Source organism: Xiphophorus hellerii, chromosome 2, assembly GCF_003331165.1.
Source record: "Xiphophorus hellerii strain 12219 chromosome 2, Xiphophorus_hellerii-4.1, whole genome shotgun sequence".
Lineage (NCBI taxonomy): Eukaryota > Metazoa > Chordata > Actinopteri > Cyprinodontiformes > Poeciliidae > Xiphophorus > Xiphophorus hellerii.
The window spans coordinates 17,010,084-17,029,115 of NC_045673.1; the positions used below are offsets into that span (position 1 = coordinate 17,010,084).

The following is a 19,032-nucleotide window of genomic DNA, read 5'->3' on the forward strand; positions in this document are numbered from 1 at the left end:
CTTAGAGTTTAGATACATTGCATAAAGCAAAGGCTTTTTTTATTATTATTTTCCAGAAAGCGCTTAAGTGATTATGTATTTGGGTGTAGTCTAAAAAGAAGGAGAAGGTGGCTTGACCAGAGTGACATTTAAACAAGAACCACCACTAAGGAAAACATAATAAACAGATTCTAAGTTACGGTTTCAATGCTTGTGAAACTCTTTGAAAAAGTGCGTTTTAGTGTTGTTTTGATGAAGAGAACTGGGTTCACTGGTCGTTTTTGATATGGGTAAATGGGTTTCTACCCAGTTATATGGCCACCACAAGACTAAAACAAGTTATTTAATTGATATATATTGCTGTATACCAAGGATGACTGGTAATATTGGTGATATTGAAGATGGCATCAGAAGTGTAGATCAATGTTTGTTGGCCTAATTAAAAGATTATTTCTGTGTCCCTATTGAGTCTGACCTGCATTTGTCTGCAGCAGGTTCTTATGTAGAATCTTACATATTCTCTCTGGGATTAATATTCGTTAAGTCATTCATTTAGATGGTCCAAACTCAACCAAATAATCTAACACCAAAAAAAGATTCATTAAGCCAAACAATAAATTTTTTAAAACTATATTTACCTGTCAAAATATAAACATGGACATTTTCAATGCTTCTGGACCACCATAGACTGAGGCAAGTGACTCGTTAAAGGACTGTATTATTCTACATCGATAGCCTTTGTAACACAGTTTGTGATTTCTGTTATGTTCCTGCAAGAAGGACTTTCTCAGTTCTCTTCATAAAATGTTTCTAAAATATCTTTCCATCTACAATATCCATCAAGTTATATTAATTATTACCAGAAACTGTTTTATTTTAGTTCATGTTTTTGATAGGTGACTTCCAGAATGGTGTATTAAGAGCTACAATATGTTGAATAAATAACTAGATAAATATGCATTTATATATGCAATAATCTATATATAACTGTAAATAATACATTAAACTGTAATTTCACAAATTTAGTTTGCTAAATTACATTTAACAGTGTAACTTCATGCATTTGTTTATTGTTTTAATTTAATTACCACAAACACATATATTTTAATTGCAACTTAGCAATGTATTGGATTCTGACACTTTGTTTGTAATTGGATAGGCAGAATGGAGGCAATATGCAAACGCTTCCACTGGGCAAGAAGATTACAAACATGACTGTGGGGGGTCTAGAAATGTTTGAGGCTGAATTTAAAGATATTTATATGCTGCAAAGACATAATAATTACATTGCAAACGTAATTGCAATTATGTCTCTTCTTTTCAATGTTATGAGGTCTGCTTTAAGTAACAGCAAAAAAGACGGAATTGTCCCTTTAATCCATGAGCCAGGAGCTGACGTCACGCTAACCCCAAACCACCGGCGCTGATTGGCTGGAGGTGACGTCAACTAATGCTTTTTCTGTTTTTTCCACTCCTCTCCCTCATGAACCATGACCTCATCGCTTTAGTTCATGAAAGTGCTAAAGTGCACCTCCTGTACCTGAACCCCTTCCTCCTCCTTAACGTACACATACACATTAACCGCTTTAGCCTGTAGCTGGCTCGGCGGAGCGTCTTTAACCTGCCACCATTCGCACTCTGCTCCTACTCTGAAGGAGACGTCTGATGCTCCGTCAGCCCGGGTTTTAGTTCCTGGCGCTGTCACCCTCCTCTGCCTGTCAGCTGTGTGGGGCTACTGTAACTCCCACGACAACACCGCCAGGTAAACACCCATGAAGACGCCGCGGTTGACCCCTCACCCATGGAAGCCAGCTCAATAACACAAGAGAGAACGCGTGGAGGTCGAGGTGAGTGTTCGTGTGTGTGTGTTTTAAGATTAGTGGGTTGCTTTTATGACATTAGCAGCGGCTGCTTTGGCTCACCTGCTGCTGCTGCAGTGAGTCCATGAAGCGCGCACCCCAACCCCCCTCCGCAGTCCGACCCGTCATGTGCGCGCACGTCTTATTATGGGAATTAAATCCGTCCAGGTTCAGGTTATCGATTCTTGTCCCGTGACGAACACTCTGTAGTTTACCCTTTTGATCAACATAAGGTACGTACTTTTGTTTTGTTTTTTGTTTTTCGTTAATTTTGAATTATGCGAGCTGTTTCTCGTCATCAATGGAGCGGTGAATTGTCGCACGCGGACATTTCTCCGCGTCATAACAGAACAACGCAGGCTTCCCATTGACACACACACACCAACATTTAAACCTATTGATGACCGCGCACCTTGCCTCTAATAATAATTTAATCTAGCTGTGTAAAGAAAATAGCCTTTCACGCATTATTTACTCTCTCTCTAATGTGGGTCGGTTTATTATAGAGCGCTATGACCGCACACCCTCCATCACTGTTATTAACGCTGTCACACAGACAGAGTCTTTGTGCGCCCCAACCCTCTATTGTTGACTCTATCTAGAGCAATCTGTTCCTTTAGAGCTCTTTCTCACATTTGTGTTCATCAGATTACATGGTGTGTAGACTTAGTGTCAAGTCTTAGCCGGGAATCGTTTGTATCAGTATTCATGTCGTAATAGTTGTCATGTTGAAGTCTGGGGGTTGTCCTGGTTTGTTATATGACCCTGCTATTTCCTGCTACCTCACTGGGAGAGTATTGATCAGAGGACACCAGAGGGCTTTATATCTGAATTTGTTGTTTACATCATCATGGCGATGATCTCCTGCAGCAGGACCAGCCAGGAATTGATTTTTCTAAATTACATGATCGCTGTGCAGCAGCAAGCATTCACCACTGGTAGCTTATCAAAGCAGACTCCTCTTTTCTAAAGCCTTTTTCTAATACGTATTGTTTACATTTCCTGCACAATTGCAATACTCCAGAAGAAATATGTTTAGCATCAGGAATTCTGGATGTAAGACATTATCATTGTTGATATAATTATATATATTTTTTAATAAAATAACAAAAAATATTAGGAAGTTACTAGGTGTTTTTTCTCTTTTCTGTCCCCCACTTTTTCAAACTATAATATTTATTTAAATGTAAATTGATTTCATTCCGCAGGAAAGTAAGAAATGTTATGAAATTTTTAACAGTTTTGTTTTTATATATTTACACACTTCGATATTACTCGATTTCAAATTTGGGGTTTTAAAGTTTTCTTCCACTCTCATGGCCAAGAAAACAGTTTAGAAGTTATTAATGAATTAAAGTTAAGACTGACCTCTTGTCCTAAGTTATGTACAGAAGATTATAATGTGTTTCTATAACTTAAATGCATTAGTGTATTTATTTTTTTACTTGCTTACTTATATTAATTCTCTTGAGTTCTACATTTCCACTTGTGAAGTATTATTATTAATTACCAGATTCATCTGAAGATAAAATGATATGCAAAATATCATGAATAATCATTATAATTTAGTAACACTTTATTTCTTTAATCATTTATTTATTAATTTCTGTTGCTTTCTGTTTTGGGTGTAAAGATAAAATTGTTTCATGTACAGAAAATGATGATACAGCCTGGAGGATTAATGTTTTTTTTATTAACTTAAATTTGCCTTTATGAAAGTTTTTCCGCTCCTTTATCTCCCTATTTTTTCCTAACTCAAAACAGGCTTTGCGTTTCAAAGAGGGCTGCACAGTGGTGCAGTTGGTAGCACTGTTGCCTTGCAGCAAGAAGGTCCTGGGTTCGATTCCCGGCCCGGGGTCTTTCTGCACGGAGTTTGCATGTTCTCCCTGTGCATGCGGATACTCCGGCTTCCTCCCACAGTCCAAAAACTCCCTAGGTGTGAGAGTGTGTGTCCATGGTTGTTTGTCCTGTCTGTCTCTGTGTTGCCCTGTGACAGAGTGGCGTCCTGTCCAGGGTGTGCCCTGCCTCTCGCCCGGAACGTTAGCTGGAGATAGGCACCACCACCCCTCCTGACTCCACTAGGGACAAGGGTGTAAGAAAATGGATGGATGGATGGAGTTTCAAAGAGATATTGTAACCGATAATATTTTAGCACCTGCTGTGAGCTTTTAGCAGTCATTAATTCAATATTGCAAAAAAAAACTCATACATGTTTTAATGAAACTTCTAGATTAAATCGATCTTTCTTGCAAGCATGTCGTGTTATAATAAACTTACTGTCAAAAATGTGAAATTATTGCAAAAGTTGCAATAATTTAGCAATGCCTTTACTCTTATCGATGCATGCACAGCAGCAAGCAGGTCAGTGTTAGTGGGCTGAATAGGTGCACCGTGCATTGTTATAGTTACTCTTTTCAAAGTGTAAATGATAGGCCTGCATTCTTTCAAAAGAGAAACAGCTTGTTAACACAGATTTGACTCCATGACAGAGCCTGGAGGCCATGAAATGCTCTCATGATGTCATTGTTTGCAGTCTAAACAAACAAGTCAGGTCTGTCATTGTGCGACTCTACAAGTGTGGGCTTTTATCAGCAGAACCAAGGCTTTGGACACAGATGACGTATACTGGGAGTTAATGAATAACCTGGATAGTATTACATCACCTCTGGTTGGCCTCCAGTTGCTCCTTTTGTGTTTGCCTCACTTCATCATTTCTGATATGACTTTATTGAGCCAGTTCGACATGCTTGAGTCATGGTTTTGTTTAACAACCCCTCCCCCTGTAAGTTCCTACGTCAACTAGACAGATATCAGCTTACTTTCTCATCCAGGTTTCTATTCATGTGTTTCACACAGTGTATTTCTGTAATCAGTTTTTATTGCTGGTTGTAAAGAGAGCCGCTGTAAAGTCATCTGGTGATTTTATTTGACCTCACAAGAAGAGAAACGTGGAGGACGTTTTTCCATTTCCTTATTATTTTCTCTTCAGACAATTAAATGTCTTCAGTCATCCCTGAACCCACCACACTCTGCGACTACATATATTTCTATTGTTTCTATTGATTATGCATAGATATTGTGTTAAATAACTCTAATATGCTTTGGCAATGCACATTCAAGATGCCTAATATATTCTCATCAAGGATTTTGGTTTAAAAACAACTTTTTTTTTACAAAACCATCTCGAGTGACATAAGCCTTTGTTTCCACACTTTACAATGAATGAAGAACACGTAGAAAAAAACAGTAATAAGTAATATATCACACAGAGAACAGCACTGTTGGTTGTGTGGGAGTATTTTGGCTACAGAGAGGATTATGTTAACCAAAAACAGGCACCTTGTTGGTCATGCCTTTCAACTGTTGCCATAACATGACAACATATGACAACATTTGTTTGAAAGTTTCAAACAAACCTAAAAGTTCCTTCATAGTCTTGGGAAAGGTCTGGAAAACCATAAAATTTGCTTCTATGGTTTTCCAGGTTTGGTAGAAAAGGAAATTGTGTGTAAAAGGGGGGGAAAAAAGTTTCCACACTTTATCCTATGTCTGGAAGATTTAAAAAAATCTACATTCATAAAAATCAGAAATAACAAAGTGCTTTCTGCTAAATATTTATAAGTTAAGTTATGAACAACAGATTTGAGGTACCAAAGATCACAAAATGCTATTTAAAGAATCGTTAGCGTAAGATATTCCTGTCCAGATTTCACATCCTAACTTTAACGAGTCATTCTGAGCTTTCACAGAAACAAAAATAAAAAAAACCCTGTGAAATAACTGCTTTTCCCTCTACCCAATCAAAAGAAAACTTGAGCATCTAGGGAAATACTTACTTCTTAGATTTCCAGAATGTTATTAAAATGAAAAAGAATCAAAATATTCTGGATAAATATGGAAATGTGCAGGATTACTGCTCATAACAATATTAAAATGTCTAAAAAAAAAGGATTTTCTATGGAGTCTACCTTAAGATAGAGTTTTGTATGAATAGTTTCTTGTTTATGTAGAAATGCCCTCAGAGGATTTTTGTGTATTACTAGACTGCAACTATAAGCAAATTTGGGTCAGGCTCATAAAAATATTGTTCAGGTCTGTTTTTTTCTCACAAAAATCTTAACAAAATCTCAGCCTCAAATCTGGAGGAAATAAAACCTCCAAATATCTCTAATAATAACTTTATCTAGCTGTAGAAACCGAGATTCCTATTTTATCACTCTCTGACAGAATATCAAGCAAGAATTTCCTAGAAACATAAAAATTTCAAATGTGACAAGAAAGCAAAGTTCTTTATATAGCACCTTTTGTTTATGGTAGATATTAGGTTTAATTATAATACATGCTATTCTTTCATTTATCTTTGTCTTACTTGAATTGTTGATCAACCTATGTGTTGATTTTTAGTAAATCTTTAATCCTTAAGCAGATGGAAATCCCTCATTTTTCTTTTTCTGTGTGTGAAGGGATTGCTTTTTTGGGAAGGTGAAGAACTGACCCTTCAGATTGATTTCAGTAGATACTGAGTAATTTTTCACGTAGTTTAAGATTCATACACTACTGAGCTTGCTTGATGAGGTGTCACTGCAGTAGCTGACCACACCTCACACAAATGACAGCGCCAAAGGGACTAAAGGTCGCAGAGACTGCTGGAAGCAAAGCAGTGACATTTAAGACAATGTGAATTTGACACAATTTCAACAGAGTTGTAATAATTAGATTTCCTAATTCGACGTGGAACTAAAATATAGCTCTAAAAATGTTGTTCATCTTCATCTCTTTTTTTTTTTTTTTTTACCATTCCTGTATTCTTACCCAACATCAGCAGCAGGATCATCTGATCAGCATTGCCTCTCCCTGTGCTTCCATCATCCCAGTTTGGCTGTTTCTATGTGAAAGGCAAAACCTTCAATGTCTGTCTAGCTGCTTTTCCTCCTCCCTTGTTTTCTCCTGTTCAGCCAGAGCCTCAGATCAAACTCCAGGCTACAGTGTTGTGAGAATAATATTAATATTTCTTTATTTTAGAGCCCACAAACATAAAAGGGAGAAACACAATTGAGGGTTGTTAGGTTGAGTCAGCATGATGAGGATTGTGATCCCTCCCTTTTTGTCCCATTTCCCTCCCTGTCTGTGTTCTTCAAGCAATCTCTTCCTTTTGCTTCTGTTTGACTCTGCATGTGGGACAATTGTCTAGAAAGATGCAGTGCTTCGGTCTCTAACTATCACACATATAAAAAAAAAAAATCCTGCACACTCCTCCCCCTCCCTACTGCCATCCACTGAACAAGAAGAAGAAGAAAGAGTGATAGAAAAGGAAGGAGGGTTTCTGAGAGGAAAAAATGGACAAGAGTCTGGGTGGGAGGGAGAGCAGTCGCCATTAGACATATGCAGAGTCAGATGCTGTCCTCAGCAGCAGGGAGACTGAAAAACGGAAAAAAGATTCCCACCCTAGGGAGCTGTGCTGTTAGCTGCTCGGCTGAAGGTCTTCCTGCTACAGAAGGTATGAATATAACAGGTGATGGCTGTAAGGTGCAGGAGCTGTGTCTGATAGATGTTGGCTTTGCAGTAGGACTTTCGAATGCACACTATTTGCTTTACATTAAAATTAAAACAAATTTGGTGCATTGCCTAATATTCATGTTGATTCATCAGTTGTTTTGAATTTTGTCTTTTTTTCTACCTTCAGCTAATATAGACAGTCCTATTTCAGTGTATTATTATATATGTTAGTATCACGTACTGTTCTGCAGCTGATGCACAAATAGTTTTGCTGTGTTTCCCATGCAGAGTAACTGTCTACATATCATCTTGTCGTGTCTATTTTCTCTAGAGTCAGGCATTTTGCCAGGCAGCTGCTACACGCACATATACGATCATCATTCGGTCCCAGACATAAGCCTTAATGGCAGATAATTATTTTGTCATTAAGTACGGTGCTGTAACGTCCATTGTCACATCAGATAGATGACTGTAACCACAATCATGATGTGTCACAGTTCCTTGGAAAAGCATTCATATCTGAACTTTTTCCATATTTCTTCACCTTAAAATATTTTCTTGGGTTTTCATGTTCTAGACCAGCACAATGTTTAATGGTTATCACAGTTTTTTTCCGTTAAATTAGAATCTGAAAAGGATTGTGTGCGTTGGTATTGAGCTGTTTTTGTAGATGTAATTTTCACTCCTATTCTAACACATGAAGATGCTTTGATCCACATAATTACATTGGAGCTCTGGATGGATGCATGGGGTGTTTCCTTCTGAAAACTGAACCTCAGCTGCAAGTCTTTTGCTTCTAAGATTCCCCCTGTGCATTGCCCTATCCTTCCCCCAATAAACCCAAGAAGAAAATCCCCAGCATGGTGCTGCCAAACAGTGTTTCACAATTTTTATGGTATGTTTTCAGTTTTCCACTACAAATTGTGTTTTTATCATTTTTGCCCTGCACTCCCCACCCCACCAGGAAATGGGCCACCAAAGGTAGATTTGATAGAAGTTCTAGTTGGCTCCTGGTGTAGCCCATATTTTTGAAGTCTTGTCTCCAGATGTTTCTTGGATCTCCTCTCTTTTACTTGCTATGAGGTTTCCACTGCCTGTGATATTTAATGGCTGTTTGTTTTGGGTGTGTCCTACCCAGCACCATCTTTTCTTCCTGATTTCTGCCTCTGCTATGAGGTGGCAGGTCCATCCACATACAGCTCTGGAAACGATTAAGAGACCACTGCACTGAACCCCACTGAAAACCTCATGGTTATTCCATTAAATTCTGATTTCTGAATTCCTCTGGAGTTACAAAAATTAATATTGTTGTTTCTAAATGTATATAAACTTGTTTTCTTTGCATTATTTGAGGTCTGAAAGCACTGCATCTTTTTTGTTATTTTGACCATTTCTCATTTTCTGCAAATAAATACTAAATATTTCCATTGAATTTTGGAGACACGTTATCAGTAGTTCAATAGAACAATGTTCATTTTACTCAAAATATACCTGTACAGAGTAAAATCAGAGATCTGGTCATTTTGCAGTGGTGTCCTAATTGTTTCCAGAATGCAGTTTGATATTGGTGGTGTTTGGCCAGCTCATGTGCAAAACCTTTTCAAGACAGATGTTGAGGAATGTCTTGGTTTTATGTGCAAAAAAATTTGGTCTAATGTTTGTAGTGCGTATATTCTTCACATTATTCTGGCTTTGTTCTTCTTTATCAAAGACCAGGCTGTTTTGCTCAGCTAATCATTGTCCTTTAAGCACCTGAGATGTAGCTCTCATCAGCTCATCTATAGCTACCTGGCTGCTTCTCTGATTAAGCCTCTCTTTGTCCAACTTGGCAGCTTGGGTGAAGCAGCAATGGGGTGGGTATGTATACAGTTGTTTGGATTGCAGCTTGAATAGTGCTCTGTGAAATATTTAAAGCTTTACGTCTCGTTTTATAACGTTATAACCTATTTATAACCCTTCTTTACACACGACTTTGCCGCTCTACTGGGTCCCATGTTAGGGGATTTCTGAGTGATTGGTTGCACTGAATTTTATTTTAGGATAAAGGATGAATGAAAATGTGAACAAACTTCACATTTGAATAAGGTTATGAATGTTTTACCAAGCATTGTATATGAAGGTAACAACATGTGGGGTTTTGAATGATTTTATTTTCAGTATATTTTAACTCAGATTTCTCTTTAACTGGGTTTTCACTTTTTTCACACATGCTGAGGTTGTTAGAGGATCTTTCTCAGTGAATAGCATTTTTTTCCTTTCTCTTTTCTCCTGAATAGATGTTAAAGGTTGCAGAGCAGGTTTGTCTGAATGTCTTCATATGTTGTAGCCAATTAGAAGGCATAACCATTGCTTTGTTTTTTTTCCCTTTCTCACTTCCCATTTGTGTCTCCTTTTATCACTAAAATCATGACATAAAGTTGTTTTTTTCTAAAGTCCTCAGTTAAATAATGAGGAGCTTGTGTTTATCTTCTTACCATTCCTTTTCTGTTTCTACAACTTTCTCTCCTCCACTCTCGCTTTTAAAGCCCCATTTAGGCTGTGGGGTAAATGAAACTGAGCTCATCAATTTTTCATCACACCATGTGCGTGTAGATAAATAAAACAACGCAGCACCATTCACATTCTGACCCTCTTGCTTGTCGCACCATCATTGGTTGACTGGAGACATCATCCTAAGCGTGAGGTGTTTTTCTCATCCCAATATCGACCTAAGCAAATCGCACTTTGGTTTCCTTATGACCCTAACGCATGGACTAGTTTCCACGCTGTTAATCACACAAATGTAAACATGATCAATGATTGCATGTCTCATGTTAAATTTGTGAGTGTGATGGTGGAAGTGAGCTGAGAGGAGTTTGGAGTGATTGGACGTGATGGATAAGAGGAGGCAGTTCATCAAGTTTATGGATGTTTGTCTGACACACACAAACACACGCACACACACACTATCAGAGGATGTCACACAGGTCATTTGCCTGTGTCCAGACCTGCTCTCTGAATTTCCCCGGCTTTATTTAACTCACACTCTTAGTTTCCTGTTTCATGAGCTGCTGCTGCTGAGGAGATCTGGGATCAACAGCCACCAAACTCTCTCACACACATAAACACCCACCTGTGTTTCATTGTTGTGAAAGTCTAAATTAAGGTTGTGGCTTCTTTCTTTCATTATTTTGAAGCATGATGTTCCTTCATATCCCAGGCACTGAAAAGTGATCCTGTTGGCTTTTAAGTCTTTAAATAACTTGTAGTTCATGTTTAGCATTGTGGTTATTTTTATAAGTGAGAGGCTCAAAGTGTGCTAATAAAAGATGATACAAAGTCGATAAAAATAGTTCATAATTTTCCCATGGGTATTGAGATATATGCATAAAAGAGACATCATTGTCACTTTGGAGCTGTTTGCTCCTGTTTGTTTAATGTTGGCTCGACAGAAGTTCAAAACGAGGACTGACCTGCAATTTTTATGATTCTCAGGTGATTAGCTTCTTTTAACTGTGACCGTTCATCAGTAATTCCTCCAGAATAAACATTTATTACTGATGTTTATTACTATTTTATCTTTATCTTCTCTTTCGTAGGCACCATGGATCTCTTGGCGCTCGCTCCAGTGGTAGCCCCACTCCACTGATCGCTCCCTTTTCCCATCTTTTCCTCCATCTTCCCCCTTCAGCCTCCCCTCTTCCTTTTATTCTTTCTTTCTTGCCCCTCACAACCACTCAGTCCTTACTTACATCATGGCAGGGGAGAAAGGTCCCAACAAGCGGAGCGCCATGGACATCAAGCGCCTGGCGAGCCTCATTCAGAGAGGAACGGGCCGCCTGCTGGTGATCGACAGCAGGACCTTTTCTGAGTACAACGCGTCACACGTGCAAGGTGCGGTCAATGTCTGCTACTCCAAGCTGGTGAAGAGGCGACTGCAGCAGGACAAGGTCTCTGTCACCGAGCTGCTGCAGCCCAACGGCAAAGTGAAGGTGAGTTAAAGCTGCACAGCAGCTGATGCCACAGATTAGGAACCTTCTTGGCAAATGAGTTGACAATATTCATGGCAAGTTCAAGCTTGTAGATGAGGGTGAGGCAGCTGAGATTTAAAGATGCTGGTGGATGGATCCAGAAATGTGGTTTCCCTCTGCTTCCTGCTGGTAGCAATTTAGAGAAGCTACATAATAGTGCTGATATCTTTGTGTTGTTTGTTGCTAAAAGGGGATATGTTCTCATTTTTACTTCCTTTAAAGCTATTAATAACTGAGAACAAAGTAAAACAAAATGTCAAATTCCAACACAGTAATATGTGAGTCTAATATGTTTGTCTCATTTAAGCCACTAAGTCAATTTAGAGATGTACCAATCAACCTTTTCCAGGCAGATACCAAATTTCTGGGTTTTTTTTCTTTCTTATATTTTTGATTGATGTTATTTTTTCTTCAAAGGACTATAACACATGAAAACTTAAAGAAATTTGCAGCACATTCTTTTTCTGTGAAAAAAATTAAGAAATTACAATCCCCACTTATGCATTAAAACATCTATTTTGTGGAATCACTATGCAAAAGCTAACGTTTTTTAACAGTTTATTGACCTGGAGAATTGGATTTCAACGGGATTTTTTTCTGTTTTCTTGTTGTAGCAACCAGTTTTAGTACATAAACAATGGTGAAAACAGTGTAGTTCAAATAAACAGAAGCAGAGAGGGTGCAAGGGGAATGTGCTGTTTGTAGCTCAAGATGTGCTTGTCGTCAAATAAATGCATCTGCACTAACTGTCATCTTAAATTAGAGGTTCTTGAAATGTCGCTAAACTAGACTTACTGAAAAGCAGCTCTGCCGGTTTTGTGAATCAAAGTAGGGTTCGGGATCTGAGTCCTCTCTGCAAGCCTGCATCACATCCTTAGGTTGGGGGTTGGTGGGAACGCCATGTTTGGCAGATGGGCTTATTATATGTTTATTGCTTATTGGTGTCCCTGAAATCAAATCCTCTTGTTTTCCATGACATCTTCCTCTGAATATGAAAGGTCTTTTCTCCATGGCTTGTCCACCGGTGGTGTGCCTACTCTTGTATTTTAGTCTCTGTGTGAAACTGAAGGATGCTTGAGAGGGGAAGTCTTGGTGGGGAGGGTTGGGAAACTTGTTTGGTCTCTTCGTGTCGTTTGTATTTGCAGGGATCTCACTACAGCTTTACATGACTCAGTGAACATGACGACAAGTACCTGAAGGCAAATTGAGAATGTGTTCTTCCTGGTTCCTTGTGTTGTTTTTAGCTATTTAAGCTTGTTACACCCAATAGTTTAAACAGGTGATGTAAACTGGGCTAGTAGGTGTGGCACAGAATGACTTAAAGTCCAGTTGTTGTTTGTGTTGTGTTACACTGGTGTTGCCAGGAGCAGATCAGAAAGATTTGTCTTTGGTTGTGTAAAACATAATCATGACATGGTCCATAGATTGTGTCTTTGTGTCATAGATTTGTGGCTGGAAGACAGACTTGTGTCTGAGTCACAGCTTGAATACTCGACTATCTAAATGAGTAAAGGTCAAATAGTCAGACAGTATTAGTGGAAATGTTAATTGTTTTAACCTTCCCTCTCATTCCCAATCAGCCTGGTCTTGCTGATGGTATTAAAGACTTGGGTTATTCTGCAACTTCTTAAGAAATATTTATCCAAACATTAGCAAGATGTGTTCAAGGTTGTATGTACAGTTTTGGCAGAAAAAAATATCCACCATGAATTTAAACTTTTGTCTTCAATTTTATTTTTTCTAAAGTAATTGAAGTTGTTTATTTGTATGTTATCTTATATCTTTTATGTTATTTCACCCAGAATGGTTTGAATTTCTGCAGCTGCTTGTGTTCTGCTTCAGCCTCAGTTAGGGTTTGTCTTTGCCCTGAAGGGCAGACGGAAAATCCTGCAGCTCAGAGGGTTTGACTCATCTCCGCCAACAGATTCTTCTCTGATAATTTTGCTATTTTGGCTCGCGACCATGTATGTCTAGATGCAGTATGCATGGGAAAGCAACAACAAAGAGCCAGCCCCGAAGGAGTTAAACTGTCTGCAGCTGCAGAGGTGTGACGACGGATATGTTTTGAATTCAGTCAGTTTAAGTTTCATTTCTCTGTTGCCAGCTCGAGTCTGCTGGGTTCATCTCTGTGTGAGGCCGTGTGCTCGGCAGATGTCACACTGTGGTGCCCCACGGAGCCATGCTTCCTCCTTTCTCTCACTTTCAGTCGCATGACAGCTCTGCCTGTCTCTTTGAGCTATAGCCTACAGCCTCTCAACACTGACCCATTCCTTTACAGCTTAATTCCTCTCCCTGTCTACAGTTGCCCCATGTCTGGTTTGTTATTACCCATTCCCCACCACCCCACCCCCAGTAAAGAGGATAAGGCTTGTGATTAATGCTAAAGCTGGATAAGGCTGGAACCAGCCGGGTGAGAAGGGCGGGACTGACAGATCCACACTCTTTTGTTATTGGCTGAGCATGACATCATCTCTTTGTTTGTCCAGTGGCAGGCCACAGGTTGGGCACGTGCAGGCTAGCTGTGTGGCGTTGGAGCCAGCTAACTCCTCGTACACAAACACACAGACACACACACGATCCTCGCTTACCCTCCGAACATCGCCAGGAGCGGCCTCAGCCAACCAAGACAGCAAAGGACACCATTGTGGCTCTTTGTTCAGGAAGTGAATGCAGGAAGCAGGAGACCTGCATTGAGTGTATTCAAGGATGGGCAGCAGCCTCCGCCTCCTGTCTGGCTGCCTCTCGCCTCACATCCCATTGAGAACTAATAGCCTGCTTCCCCTAAGGCGCTGCGCTCACCCTTTTTCATAGATGCTCTTGATTCTTAAGTTAACTGAACTGAATGAATATGTTTGACCAACGCAGCTATTCATATTTTGCCCTATTTTTCTTCTACCTGTCACATCATATTTCTACATGCCCTCTCAAGTAAATCCCTTGATTAATTTAGGACAGAGACAGCTGGAGACTATAGGTAACGTTGTTGAGGACCTCTGCAGGTAGAGCGGGACTGCCACAGGGTGCAGGTTGGGGCTTCCTCTGGTTTGCTCCAGCAGGCTGGAGGTCAGGCGACTGGTTCCTTGCCTTAAGCCTAGATAATCTCTACTGCTGTGATGGGGCAGCCAGCCAGCCAGTCTGACAGATGGACCAGAGGTTTTCTCTTCCCCTGCAGTTCTGATGTATTGAAGTGGGAGAGTGAATCCAGTGGACCTACCTGTAGTGACAAATTGGTCCATTTTTAGTGTTGAACAATAAAATATTCCCACTTTGATTTAGAGATTTCTTATTATTCAGCTTTTTTGTTGTTGATGCAAATTATGTGATGGTTTACCCTACAAACCATCAGTAGGCTAAACTATCCCAAAGAAATTAATGATACTTTATCAATCCCAAAATAATTAATTAAATGCAAAATTCAAATTCAAGATTTGTATTGAATCGTTTCAGTTATTTTTTTCATAGATAAACAAAAATAGTAGTACTTATTCATTTATGATAAATACACCAAAAGATTCTTGAATGAGAGCTGGAATAAAGCTTTAGTTCAATTAGAGGAGAGAAATATAAAGATTCACCCAGGTTGACTGATAATGAAACTGTTTCTGATCTTTGACGCAGCGTTTCTGATGAGTTCACTCACAGGTCAGTCAGTAGAGGCTGTGATCCTCTGCAAGGTGTTTCCTGATCAGAAGTTCTGGAGAAATATATATATTTCTGGCCGGGGAACACCTCCAGATACCACAGAAGGAGCTACATCTTGTAGGTAGAGGGATGTCTGAGTCTTCCTGGAAGCCAGTAACCCACTTTATCTTGGATAAATGGAAAACAATGGCAAAATAAGGCCTTCTTCTTTAACAGTTGTTCTCAGAGAGGTAATGCTGTATGTAGTGGATTACTTTAACTTTGACCTGAGGTTAAAGTTTTCAGAGGGAGGAGAGATTTCCTGCTTTATGTTTCAAGTTGTTTTCTTTTGAACTTCAGCACACTGAGTCCATTTCTATGTATGTTTGCCGTTAAAATGCTGAGGTTTGTTATGACAACAAACTCATATTCCGATAGTAAGTCTTGTTATTACCCTGAAATATGTCTGCAGGAGGGTTTGATACCATCAGGATCTTGTCTGGGTTTCTAGTTGCTGGATTGACTAAGTGCTCTGCTAAACATTTAGAAATACCATGCGACCAGGTGATGCATTTATACAAAGAGGAAGATTACCATTGTTTCCACTGATGACACACACCATATGTTGTGTTTATCCTCCCCCCAAATGGGAAGGGAGGCAACTGTGACACATAGTGGGAAGTCCAAGGGTAATTTTAGAATTGAGAATTATCAAAAGGAAAACTAAAGTGTGACTTTCTTTTTACTATTAACTACTATTTAAACAGAACAAGGCACTAATAAATGGAAAACACCAAACATTTGCCATAATCACATTGTTCTGCACACAAACCCTTCCTGTAACCACAATACTGAGTTTCAAAATGAAGGACAACACATGAGTCTTTTGTGTGTCATTCAGCAGAACTGAAAACTTTTTGTCTCTGACTCATATTGTGGATTTTTCCCCCCCTCGGATCACCCAGAGGGCAAGCACTGGGAAATTTTCTGAAAGTTTCATTCACATTTCCTCTGGCCTTATTAAAGACTCTATATCTGACAATATTTTTATGTTTTTTTTTTACTGCAGAACCAGATATGATGCATGTTTGCTTTGATGAGGTCATATGCTGGGTTGTTTGATTTAGCAACTCCTCTGTTTAACATTAACACAAATATCACAAGATGTCCTAAAGCACGAGTAATATTTTATTTTTGCATATCAGCACACAAAATAAATTTATTTCAGAATGCCATGATTTTATTTTCACCATGATTTTATTTTCACCATGTAAGAGGCGTCACTAAGCACGTCTGCAGATGCCTTTTGTTTTTAGGTGGAGCTGCTTTTTGCAGTGTAAGCTCAGTAGAGCATGACACATCTTGACATTCTTTTCAGGAACAAGCACATACCCCTAATGTGTACACAATCTAATGCTGTGCTTTTAATGACTTTCAATCGAGGACTGTCCATTCCTCATTCCTTAAGGTAAATCTAATTAATTGACTTACTCCAGTTTCTTGGCTCTGTTGTATGTCTTTAGATATCTATTTCAGTCCTTTCTTTGCACAGTTAGTCCTGGTTATTATAGAAGTACATCGGTTTTATCACTCCAAATGAAATATGAAGGTGCCAGCTGTCAGTGCCAGTTACGGGCTTGAGGTGTACATAGCGGGATGTGTGGCAGGGTCGTAAACCTGTAGGTGCAATGCAAGGAGGAATCGCATCCTGCTGATTAACTGGGCTGTTTATATGAGCTGTAGTGTCAGAATGAGATATACTTGTGTTTGGATCAGATCAGATTGCAATTTATGAACCCAAATGTTGGTTGGTACTGATATTTTCCAGTGAAGAAATATTTTACATAAACAACAGTGCTGATTTAGGTGATTGTTGGGGTGGGTGGCAAGGCAATTGCTAAACAATCTGTAAAGTCTGTAATTTTGGTTACAGCATATTCTTCTATTTATCCATCCAATATTTCTAATAAGGTAAAAGTTACAGAAGGGAATCCTTGTAATTCTTCTGCTCTGCAATGTTATACAGCTCATTCTGATTCATCTCCCGATGTCTTCATGAGTAAAGAGATCTTCTGAGATCTCCTTATTTCACACACACTTCTATTGGCCTGAAGTTGCAAATATGACCATAAGCCCTTCAAGAATAATACTCTGAGATCTCAAACTAGACACCCTACTCCTTACAACTTTGCCTTGACCATCTCATCCTGAGGCGAGGAGGTGCAGCCCTGGAGGAGTTCAGTCCTCCCTGGGAATCAGCTTGACCTTACGCTGAGAAAACAGATACAGTTCTTGCTTGTTATTCAAGGACTGGACAGCCAGTAAAGCATTATCTGGCATCTTTCATGCCAAACGATGTGTCAGAGGGATATGTGTCCCCACTCTGGGGAACACAGTCACATGCCTTCGTAAGATCTACAAACACATCCCGTGACCCCCTCAACAAGCATAAGGATTAGGTTCAGATTATATTTCCCAGCCCAACTTTGTAACTACTTTTTGCAGTAAGCTTCCACTTGCGTTGTAAAGTCAATTTGCAGAAACATGGAAGTGTGAAGTCTGGATAAATGGATTTATCAAAGGCTTTGTCTTGATATTTGACCCAATCAGCGGCATATGAAATGAAGAGTGATCATGCTGCAGACATCTTATTTTCCAGTGCATCAGGAATGTTGGGCCATTTTTAGACTGTTTGTGCTGATATTGTGTCCCACACCAGCTCCTTCTCTTCCCTCCCTCTCATTCTCTCTCTTTCTCTCTCTCCTACTCTCTCACACACACATGCACACCCCCACACACGCGCACACACTAAACACACACATGCACACACCCACACATGCGCACACCTAAACACACACACGCACACACACCAACACGCTCACACATCCTCCTGCTCTGACCTTGTCTCTGGTCAGTAGCACTGCTGAAGTCAGGGGGGGAAATCATGTTTCCCTTTCTTGTGCAATCTCTTACTCTGACGCTACATTTCTTCCACTCTGGATTTTTTTTTTGTTTCCTGTCATCCATGTTTTATGATGTTTGCGTGTACAGACTGTCCCTACTGAGGAGCTTTGACAGTAGGGCCAAACCTTGACTTTAGTCTTGCCTCAAACCCTGTTTTTTCCCCCTCATGCTCATTCATAAAGCAGAGTCAGTTCCCACTTCTTTAATTTGCCTTCATTTTTTTTACCCTCTTCCTCTGTAAAGAACAGATGAAAAACCTCTCCCCTGTGACCACTCCTTATTTATGCCTGCTGTGATCCCAGCCTCCATTTCCTTTTACATGAAGCCTGGATGCTGCAGGAACCTAGCACCCTGTGTGCTAACTCAACTTTTTGTCCTTTCTGCACTTCTTTCTCTACGCATTCAGCATTTCCTTCAGGTCCCCTTCCTGCCATTGCTTCCTTTTCTTTGTTGTTGTTTCCCCTGTCTTGCTTAGGCATTCCTTGTTTACAGTCTCTGCAGAGGGCATGCGTCAGTTCTGTGCAGGTTGGGCCAGTGTTGTGATTCGCATTGATGCTGTAGCACTGCAGAGGAACGAGGGATCTGTAACTTTGCTGCAGTCAACAGTCTACCCCTTTCTCAGGACGCTGGTCTCTTAACAATGCACCAAAATCCATTTCCATGCCACACTTAGCAGGATGTGTAGCATTTCAATGTCATTGTAGGAAGACTGACAGCATGCGTCACAGCCGGCCATCTGTACTGTCAGATGGACACTGATAAATAGGAGCTACATAGGATGCACCTGACAGATATGTTGTCTATTTTTGGTGAAAACTCACACATATATGATGTATCTAAAAGAAGAGGATGGATTTCCTCTAATTCTGGTATTATCTTCAAATTTTGGGGGGAAATATTTCATATACTGGATGCTTTACAATTTTCACAGTAAAATTCTAGGTTTCTATATTCTTTACTTATATTTTATAGCAAATCACAATACTCGCTCTGTTTTTTTGTGTGTTTTTTTTATTTGCACTTAAAATGTTTACTTCCTCAAACTTAAGACAAGTCAAACTAATAAACAAGATCTCATAGCAAGAGAAGACGCGTGTGTGTAT

General features: G+C 39.5%; 1 protein-coding gene across 1 annotated transcript in view; it reads left to right on the forward strand.

Annotated features, from left to right (window-relative positions):
- The first annotated feature begins 1,944 nt into the window (after positions 1–1,944).
- Positions 1,945–19,032, forward strand: part of dusp8a (dual specificity phosphatase 8a) — a 45,995-nt gene continuing 28,907 nt past the window's right edge. Inside the window, 2 exon segments of the mRNA XM_032585433.1 lie at positions 1,945–2,071; positions 10,913–11,305. Of these exon segments, the coding sequence (XP_032441324.1) occupies positions 11,069–11,305 (237 nt within the window). The 5' untranslated portion in view covers positions 1,945–2,071; positions 10,913–11,068.